The 10,638-nt window shown below is 42.6% G+C and overlaps 1 protein-coding gene across 1 annotated transcript; it reads left to right on the top strand.

Annotated features, from left to right (window-relative positions):
* Nucleotides 1-286: 286 nt before the first annotated feature.
* On the top strand, nucleotides 287-9,685 carry LOC144475489 (sodium channel protein Nach-like). The gene is made up of 11 exons (XM_078191446.1): nucleotides 287-520; nucleotides 2,879-3,021; nucleotides 4,513-4,576; nucleotides 5,506-5,677; nucleotides 5,768-5,907; nucleotides 5,988-6,093; nucleotides 8,100-8,394; nucleotides 8,760-8,813; nucleotides 8,956-9,121; nucleotides 9,200-9,297; nucleotides 9,399-9,685. The coding sequence occupies exons 1-11, from the start codon at nucleotides 327-329 to the stop codon at nucleotides 9,683-9,685; spliced, it is 1,719 nt and encodes a 572-aa protein (XP_078047572.1). The 5' UTR covers nucleotides 287-326.
* Nucleotides 9,686-10,638: the final 953 nt, after the last annotated feature.

Below are 10,638 nucleotides of genomic sequence, written 5' to 3'. Positions count from 1 at the left end.
CGCTCCGATACAGCAGACGCTGGAAAAGCGTCGAACGGGCGGGAAATATCGATGGGAGTTTCCGTTTGTTGGAAGCTTCGGCCGTAATTGGACGGTTCGATCGGATTAATCGTAATTAGCTGGCCTCGGACAATGTTTCTTTCGGCGGGATCGGTTCCGCGGCGGTCCGCGTTATTTCCACGAACAACCGCAGCTAATTAGAGTCCTCCCGATCTCCGTAGAATTTGCGGCGCGTACGCAGGCTAGCCGAATTCCTATCCCGAAATCCGGCATTCCGGCCGGCGCGCGTTCTCGTTACGCGAACGACGGCTACAAAGAACAGGGAAATGCCGACTGCGCGGCCGCAACACAGGGGAAAACTCGCCGTTTCGTATGGATGGGCCGGCCCGGTTACACGCAAACGCTCCGCACAATCAAGCCGCTTTCAAACATTAATAAAATACTTCAACCTCTACTGCAAGCATTCCACTATGATGGGCCTCAAGTATCTCGTGGAAGATCGGGCTACGTGGACCGTGAGGTAAATTGAAATTTCCGCGGATAGATACACCGCACGATGCTCGCCCGCGCTCGCACTTCCGATTCCTGCACATTAAAGTAATAACGGCGCATCCTACGTACTTCGTTCCCCTGTTTCCCGCTTCCGTTTAATTCCCGCCTGATAGCGGCCGACGGTTCTACGGCGATCGTCCACGCGAAAATTCAGCAACTTTTAACAATCCGCTGCCGAATGGTATACTTTTCATCTACGGCCCGGCACGAATACATGCGAACACGTTTTAGGATTAAGTGTTCGTAGTTCGAGATAATAGAATGGTCGACTACTGTGTTTTAGAGAAATTTAATGAATTATAAAGTTAATTTAACTATATATGTTAACAATAAATTAGGTCAGTAAGCGATACACATGTTAGTAAATGGTAGCACTTCTTGTTTCTCATAATGAAAAGAATGTGACAGTATTTTAGTAATCGTTGATAGGTTGAAGTTGAACAAAATTTTGTAGGTGAAAAAATGCTCCGCTTTGGATATTTTTGAACATCTAAATCGTCGAATATTGTAGACAATTTATCGCATATTTTTAGGATTCGGGGAACATAAGAATTTTTGAACATGTGATCGATAACTAGACGTTAAAGAAAAATTTGCTTCGTCGATAAAAAAATTAATAATCATGATACGAAATTTAAAATGCTACTAGATCTCGTTAACTATACATTCTGTCTTTTAAAAAATCTCTGCAAGCCGTAAACGCCTAATGAATCGCAGTCTACTAAAACGCACTACAATATGAAATTTCAATTAAACGAAATACTTAAATTTTCATAAAATTTTCTAGACTGCGGTCCCCGCGATAAACAACGTTTCCAGAAACATCGCGAACGAATGAACAGCCTCACTTTTAACCTCTTCCTCCATTAACCCGTCCGCATCGCACTGTTTTATTTTTTCCTGTCCCTTTCAGTCTCTCGAAAGCCACCGGGAACAGCAAATTTCGTTGTCCCGCGGAAAAAGGTAGTCGCCGGGACGGTTTTTGCGCCTGGCGGGTCATACTTTGTAGAATTACAGCTCGCGAGGCGTAGTACACTGTTCCAAGTTCCAGCAGATTAAAGCTCAGAAAAAGTGGCTCGGGACGCGTGTAATTCTTCGCGAGCCTTTGGATACACAGCCGTAAATCTCGCGGCATCTTGCGACAGAGGAGTACGCGTGCGTCGAGCGCGCTGTTTCTCTCTCTCTCTCTCCCCCCGTATGATCTCGTACGTTCAAGAATTGATTAAGCCGGCGGACAGGAAAATTTACCGGGCGAAGACAAGAAGCTCGACAGAGCCGCGAATCGATATTCCGAGGTGTTCCGAAAAAGTTGCCGCCTCCTTCGCGAAACAGTTCCGCCGTCGGGCGTAAAGACGCCCGCGATATTCGATAATAAAGGAGTTTCTCATTTCTCGGCAAGATGAACCGGGGTGGGTTCGCCGTTTACGGCAGAGTTTTAACTGTTATTCTTGACGGGGCGTCGCGCCGCAATCAGCCATATTTAATGGTGGCTGAACGCGGTTTACGCTCTTCGGAGAAAGAGCGTCGCCCGCTTTTTAAAATCGTTCTTTGGAATGTCTCGCGACGCCCGATCATTTTATGGGACACTAGAATACGAAAATTTGATTAAACCGTCCGTCGCGTGTACACGGCGTACAGTCGACCGCGAAAGTCACCGCGGTGCAGTTTTCGAGCGTTTCGAAGAGAGAATATAACGATCGCTGATATTTCATCTCCTTCTGGTCTCGTTCGCGAGAATCGGTTAAGCAACCATCGAATTTACCGTCTCACCGTTTAAAATTATAATGCTATTCTTCAATTTTAAACGTAAAATTAATTCTAAGAAATAGATTATTGATAACAAACTTTTATCTAAATTGTACAAATGAATCTTCTTTTCAAGCTTACCTTTCTTCTCGCATACGAACTTCAGCTGCTTTAAGACATTCGTAGATCTTCCTTAGATTATATTTTCTTGCAAACAAATGTCAAAGGGATTATTTCAGAATCGATGATCTCCAGAAAAGAAAATTTCTGGAGTAGAATTCAGTGTTCGAATTGTTCTGTTCGTAAATGTATGCACTGTAGCATTCTCGTTGCATATTTTCTCGCGAACGCTGTGCAGAAAATTCAACCACACAATTTGAATGGACAATTAAAGGTCTTGAAGACGTCTCCCCAATAGTTCTTCAGCTTGTAAACAAAAGCGAACAGTTCGTGAAGATATACGATCGTACCAGAGTCCAATTGTTCAGTGTTTTTAACAAGCTGAATGACGATCGGAGAGAATCCGCTGTTGATTCATTATGGCTCGGCGTTTCGTTGGTTGTGGCAAAACTTTTTGCAGGTTCCTGTGGGCGATTGCTTACGGGCTAATTCTGTGGCTGATGTGGACGTTCATCCCGTTGATTAACAGGGATTATTTCACCTCGACGGTAAGGCACACGCCCGAGTCGAACGATTTTCCCACCGAGCGCATAGAGTTCCCCGGTAAATATTCCGGCATGATAATTTCGCTCGGCGCACTCAACAGCTTGGGATTACTTGGTGAGCCGGACCTGCGGATGTTTATGCAGATTCGCTTTTTTACGGATGCATTTACAAGAATGAAACGGAATAAGAACGCGGGCGGGCGGCCGGGGGGGATCTTATTTCGCCGGCGGAGCCGCTTTATTAAATTCAACGGGAACGGGAAGTCTAATTAAACGGTATTACTAAAGCAAATCACGGCGGATCGCCGGGCTCGCGGAACTTCCGATTGCTTTCCATCCCGCAAATCGATTGTAAACAACTGGAAATTATTGAAAAATCTCACGGCGGTCGCCGCGTAGCGCTTCCGTCGAAACGTGGGAATGGAACAAAATCGTTTTTCACTTCGATCCCAATTTATTCGATGCACAATTTCGTTTCGGCTGTTTCCGTCGCGGCGCCGGATTAAATTCCTGCTTGAGGCACCCGAGCAATCTCTTCGGCACGAATTTCAAACGGTCGGCCCACCCGTAAACAGCGGGAAATCATTTCAAAAACTTCCCTCCGCGGAACCGTCCCCCGCCCGGTCGAAAACCAACCGGTTCCATTTTAATAAATGCCGGCGATAATTTTCAGATTTTCCCTCGTCTCAAATTAAAGCTCCTTTCCCCGTGTAATTTCCAGTCCCGTCGTTCCGCTTGTTTCAATTACAATTAAAAGCACGGGCTTTCTCGAACACAAATTTCAATTTGAAATCTCCGGGGGAGGGAGGGACGGAGGGAACAAGTAGTATCAAGCTTCGAGACATTTTCATCCTGCAATCTTGCGAAACTCTTTGTCGAGTCGCGGCACGGCAACGCCGTTTTACCTCAATTATGCAATGCAAATATCAAACCGGATGCTTTTCTCGATTATACTTGCAGCCTCTAATAAAAAGTATTCGAAGCTGAATAAACTTTTCATAATTGAGCCCGGAGTTCGACATTTTATTTTTCGAATAGATAATTATTCCGTTTCAACGTTAAAACTATCAAATAATTCCTAATGTTATTGAAACGTTTCCATGAAAAATTTTTTAATATACTTTTTTAGCGTATATAATAATAGAAATCGTAAAAGGTTTAAATAAATCCAATCTTATTAATATTATAACGAGACATTAGTCTCATTTATGGCTCGGTGGTTTTAATATTAGATTTAAAGTAGTTGAAGTAAGGACTCTTTCGGAACAAATAATTGAACAAATTACTTAAATTAGTAAATAAAGTCACTTTTAATGTTCGGTTGGTTTAGTGTTAAAGCGTGAAATTCCCTCGACCAATTGATCCCAAGCTCTCGAGTCAGATCGCCATTAAATTTTCACCAGCGGTGTCGAGTCATTTCCGACAACAGAACCATCTACCTTTATATTTTATAATGACTGAGGTACTTTAATTCAGCTCGAGTCAAATGTGACTCGACACCGCGTCCGATCGTTCGCTTTTCTACTGTTAAAGAAATTTGCGTTTGCAGGCATCGCAATCTGCAGCGTCAACAGAATCAGTCTCGGCAAGGCGACAACGCTGGCGACCGACATGTGAGAAACAGATAACAATCGCGGAAAAATACGGCACGAGGCCGAGGAAAAGTGTTTTTTTCTTTTTTTTTCAACGATGCGATCGTACGCGATCGTACGCTCGGTGCCGCGTCGATTTCGTCCCGCGGATAATTTCAACGGTAGCCGCTCGAAACCGCGACTAATTCGTCCCGCGATCTCTAATCGCTTTAATAATCACCGTGCTCGGTCGCAATTTCACGCCGAGCTCTGTTTATTATTCCCGAGTAGAAAGTTGTTGAAGCTATCGATTCGCGCTTGGCCTTAATGAACGCGGAACTTGCGCGGATTGAATAATAGCCCGGCCAATTTATCAAATTCACGGCAATTTAGCGAAACTTAATACACGGTGATTCATTGATGTGGGGCACGCGGCGGTGAGAACATTTCTTCGGGGAGAATTAGGCCGCGGGGAAAACTTTCGACGAACTTTTCAACCCGTTCCGGTGGCGCGTCGTCGATTGCTTTCAAGATCATCCTGTCGGTATGAAATTTTAATATGCCTGGAGAAATTATCGTGGTTACATTCGATTTTCGAAGCTCGGGCAAGGAACTATCGACAAGGAACAGCAGAGTCGATGTTTGATACTTTGTTGAATTTAAGGGTGATTAACAGACCGCGGATTTTATGTTATGACTAAAGTAACACTAGATCAAATTCAGTTTAAACAATTTGATGATATTCTTGTGCTCGTGTCAAATTATTAAAGTAATCTGGAAAAGAGATAAATGTTTTCGTAGCTTTTGTAATTTTTGAGTAGATTCGATGCACATATTTAAATTTATTTAAATTAATTTGAATTCATTTCAATTCATTTCAATTTATTCTCATTTATTTTTAATTTATTTTAATTCATTCTAATTCATTTTAATTCATTTCAATCTATCCCAAGCTATTCAATTGTGATTAGGTTCGACGCGAACATTTCAAACATGACTTTCAAGGAAATACTCGACGCGATTCACGACCTCGGTCACCTGTACGACAATCACGTAAAAAATGAGAAGGATTACGAACAAATTATTGCACTGTTGACGATGTTTTACGGCCATAATTACAATATTACCGCAATAATGAAATACGTGAGTTTTTGAACACTATTTTCAAAGAAGAGTTTCGCAGCATATCTCTGTCGAGACTATGGCACATTCAATGTTTAATGATAATTGCAGCTGACACCAGAATGCTCGAGCCTGTTAATTACATGCGTATTCCACGGCAATCGGAGAAACTGTTCCGACATTTTTTCCGTGAGAAGAACACAGGATGGGTTCTGCTGCACTTTCAATTATTATCCCGAGAAGCAAAGACAGTGAGACACTCTCAACTTTTAATTAAACTTCGCTGCGTTTTATACAATTTTCTCTGACAAAAGCTGATGCGTTGATACAGCCTGGAACTTGTGAAAGACGTGGGCCTCGATTATGGTCTCGCCGTTACGTTGGACCCGATGTCGGATGATTATTTCTACTCTCTGATGCCTACGGTTGGTTTCAAGGTAAATAATTAACAGGTGTATACAGTTTGTAGAGAATTTGTTCCGTTAACTAAACAGTGTTTCCCTACCAGTGAGAGAATTTGATTAAAATTATACATAACAATTGTTAAAGAATGCAATTCTGTATTTTATCTTATATATACAAAAAATTTTGATTTATTTAATGGATTATACTAAAGGTTAGCTACCAACTCGGGTAACAAAACATTTCTCATCTATAATAATTGCCCTGGCGGTGTTAAAAGAAAAAAGGGGATCCCTCTCTTTGAAAGATAATAGATGCAACAAAATTTAATTCTTATAAAATTTGAAATAAATACTAGACTGTAAAAACTATCGAAAACTATTTGTTATCTCAAGCAATTACAAATTTTCGTCCACTTGCGTGCCACGAAAAGGCAACTGCTGCGCATCGCGAGCAAGAAAGGGTTGGGAAACACTGTACGAAAGTAAAAAAAGTCATCGTTCCGCACGAAAGCAGGCGATGAACCTCGTTATCGTCCACGAATAAGAACGCGCTCTTGCGTTCCGAAATAAAACCGGCGGACAGCGCGCGACACGTTGCAAGTGACACAACCGCGTAGATCCGCTTCTCGCGGCGATAACGACGGCCACGCACGATCCCGCCTGCCCTTAATCACTATCCTTTTTCGAGCCCGGTCATCAACGATTATTGCGTTTTGTAGTGCGCGCGAACGCCGGCAAAAACGACGGTAAAAGTCATTAGCGGGCCTGGATACAGTGTTTCGTTTTACATTGTAAAAAGCGGCCGCAGCGGGGGACCGGCGCGCCCGCAACACCGTTTTCCAGTTCGAGTGATTTAACAATTCTAAGCAGCCGCCGCCCTAAAGAAAACCGTAATTTCGCGAACGAAAGAAAAAAATTTATCGCTCAATTATTTCGTTGCCGCGGTGTTTCCCGCCGGTGCTCTCGACTCCCGGAATCGTGTCTCGAACTCGCTCGAAGCGAAACGGACGAAGAAAATGAACGGAGGCGAGGAAACGCGGGCGCGCGCGCGCGCGGGTAAGGAGGAGGAATAAATTCTTTTATCGGTGGCGTTTTATTCAGCAACGGCGAAGATTGGGAAAATAAACCGTAATCGCGTTTTTCGTCAAAGATTTACGCACGGCTCCGTCCCCGGCGAATTTTCAAACATTTCTCGACTCTTCTTGGCGCAACTCTTTGAAACACGGGTTATTTTTTCGACAGAAATGTACCAGGTCCATTTAGCTGTGATTGCGTTCTCGCTTTTATTCACCGTCGCTTGGTTCTGCGCGCGGCTTTCTATTTATTTCTCGTTCTAGGATCGCTGGAGCGTACATTTTATTATAATAAATATCATTCGTCTATTAAATATGCTAAATTACCTTTTAAGTCTCAGAATATCATGCGAATTATTTAGTTAGAGAGCACAGATTGTAAATTGCATCGGAAGAATGAGAATCACGGAAAAATGTTAATATTATCGCTGCAAAAGTTTACGGTTCTCTATAATACAATTATATTAACTGCAAAGAGTGCGGAGGACATCCTCTGTCAGGAGATGACGGTCCCTAAGGGAGGGACGAAAGAACTTTCTAATTGGCTCATTTTTGCTACAATTAACGGAGATAATGTTTATTTTGCGTAAACATCCGCAGTCTTTATGCGCAAGGGAAATTGTTTGCGTCAATTGCGAAACGGGGAAGAGATGCGCGAGTTTTCTTTTGATCATTTTAATAAGTTGAAATTAATACGACATTGTCCTCTGTTTCTTTTAATCCGTCGACGGTTTTAACTTGTACTCATCTGCACGCTTGAGTTACTCACTTTTGCCATGAATGCATAAAATCCGCCAGTTCAGTTATCTCTTTACGAGCAAGGAACGAGATCGTGCGCAGTGCGATAGCGTTGAGAGAACGTTAAATGAAGATAGTTGGAAATGCGCTTATAATCATGCAGTTTATGCGTTGTGTTCGAGATCCGCGGAGGCGACCAATGATATCGGCTGTATGTATTCGTGTCAGGTGATGGTGTTTCGTCCTCGTCATTACCCGGACACGAATAGCGGCGGCGTGACAGAGGTGTTGCTTGCTCCGCTGACAAAAGGATACCTGATATTGACAGCGCTCGGTCTGACCGGCAGCGACTCGGTTCGATCGTATCCGGTGAGAACACGCAATTGCGTCTTCGGGGACGAGAATCCGACGATATATAAATTGGACTCGTCCAGCGACTGCATCGTCGCGTGCAAGATGGAGGACATATGGAAATTCTGCAGGTGCAAGCCGTTCTTCTACCCGAACTTGGGCCTCGAGAAACGTGGGTTGAAATGTTATCGCACTTATCAATTTTCTGGCTTCACGAATTCGTGAATCTACAGACTTGTAGCTTGCAATTTTATTTATTCATCTATCTATTTATTTATTAATTCTTTAAAGCAAATAGTTTGTTTAGAAATTACGAGCTAGTTGCATATATTCGATATTATAATTTTTTTTATTATTAACAAAGTTGCAACTTCCAAGAGGAAATTATTGCACGACGTGTTTTACAAAGATTCTCTTATAACAATAGGTTATATTCTTTTAAAAAGGAGTATTCAAATTCGATATTATATACTGTTATTTCTGATTGAATTTCTGCCGATTTTTTGATTGAATACATCTAAAGGATTTACTCTGTAGGATTTAACAGGACCTGCACATTGGAAGACGTGCCGTGCATCGAGAAATACAGAGGTAAAACATTTACAATTTAAATTGGAAATACCGATTCTAATAATTCAATATAATCTCGAATTTTGAGTTTCAAAGCATGAAGAACAGTTCGTGCGACGATTTGGTGTTTAATTATTCCATTAAACTTTTCAATGTATCGCAGAGAACAGACATAGTGTTGTGCCTTACGTGAAAAAGGCGCTGATACATTTATTGAAGGAAAATAGAACGCTCTATTGCGGCTCTTGTTATCCCCAATGCAACGATGTATCTTACAAAGTCAGAACTCACATGTACACATCTCGCGAGCAATTGGATGACGACCCGGAGTAAGCATATACAGTGAACGAATTGAAAGATGCGACATTAAAAATTTGTGCTTTAAATCGTATTTCCACAATTCTTAGGGACGACGTGAAGTACAGCACCTTGCATGTCTTTTTCATCAATGGTGGCACTCCGTTTCTGAAGCTAGATGTCACCTACAAGTGGTATCAATATTTGAGTTAGTACACTTTAAATTCTGTCGCACCAAATAAATAATTTCATAGCGATACTACACAAAATGTTACGCGATTTACTCAGCCAGGAATAATGGCGTTTTAGGTGACTTCGGTGGGATATGCGACTTGTTTCTTGGCTGCAGTTTAATCAGCCTCGTTGAGATCGTTTACTATGCGGCGCTGTGCCTGTCCGAGCTTCTCACGTTGGAAAATGATCCTGAAATTATCGAAGAAGTAAAAGTTCGTCGCGAGCAGCTTCCGATTCAACACATTTATTGGAACGAGCTAATCCCGCGCTGTAAAACGACTAAGCAACTTAAACGATTACGCAAAGTACCCAAAAATTTGATCATTTTGCCTCACGCCTATGTAACTAAGCTAGCACCCTAAGAACACCCTGTATGTAACCGGCAATAAAGAATTATTTAAGCAAAGAATTCTCCCAATTATTCGAATAAATAGAATAATTTGACGAATTAATCAAATAAAATATTCAGCTAAAATGGATTTATTAGAATAATGATCTCAGATAAATATTGTCTTGAAGCAATCCAGACAGCAATAAACAATTAACTTTATATCCATCTTACATATTCAATCTCCTTATTAAAAAACGAAGAAACTAGAAACACAAGAATTTGCCTCAACAATTGCCCATCCAACAGATTGTCTCCAACATCGATTTCCAATTGCAACGCTTGACGACCCCCATAAAAGGAACGACATGGCAGAATCGTTCGACGTCTGCTAAATGATTTCTCATAGGTTTTACAATCTTGCAAGAAACAATCGATTTCGAAATTTCGAAATGACACCGTTCCATAATGCACAAGAACAAAAAGTAAAACGCGGTCCGACCAAACGGAAATGCTTCTTCTCCCTGGATCAAAGTTCGCGGCGCACGGCGACCGGAAGCGTCGCGGATAAAAATCGGCGGACACCGGCGTGGATGCTCGACAAATTTCAGTTTTCCAGAAGCGATTTGCCAGAACTCGGCTGCCGGGCATTAGATACGAGGAACGCGTAACTTCGAGTCGCCAGAAGGAACGCGGTTCCAGAAAGGTTCTCGGCAACTTTTCCATTCGACGGTTCTGTGAGGACGAAGAGAGGCGCGGCGACAGCGGCGGTGGTGCGACGCTATGGGAGACGGTGTTATTAACGAGACACGTACTAAACGGTTCTCGGTGCCGATCGGTACTGCGAGAAAATGAGACCGACGGGGGTGGACGGGCCGGAGAAAAATGAGGCCATCAAGAATCTGCCGCTGCAATAATCTTCGGTCGCGGTCGTCGGATATCGAGCGTCCGAGTGCTGTCCAGCGGCATCCTCGGCAAAAAATAGAT

The sequence above is a fragment of the Augochlora pura genome, chromosome 10 (genome assembly GCF_028453695.1).
Source record: "Augochlora pura isolate Apur16 chromosome 10, APUR_v2.2.1, whole genome shotgun sequence".
Lineage (NCBI taxonomy): Eukaryota > Metazoa > Arthropoda > Insecta > Hymenoptera > Halictidae > Augochlora > Augochlora pura.
Note: the sequence above shows the minus strand (reverse complement) of the source record. Positions and strands in the feature narration are given on the sequence as shown.

Excerpts from the sequence above, each read along its gene's own strand:
- LOC144475489 (XM_078191446.1), top strand. The coding sequence starts at position 327 with ATGCCGACTGCGCGGCCGCAACACAGGGGAAAACTCGCCGTTTCGTAT. Across the intron at positions 5,908-5,987 it reads TATCCCGAGAAGCAAAGACA|CCTGGAACTTGTGAAAGACG; the intron begins GTGAGACACTCT and ends GCGTTGATACAG. Across the intron at positions 8,814-8,955 it reads GTGCATCGAGAAATACAGAG|AGAACAGACATAGTGTTGTG; the intron begins GTAAAACATTTA and ends AATGTATCGCAG.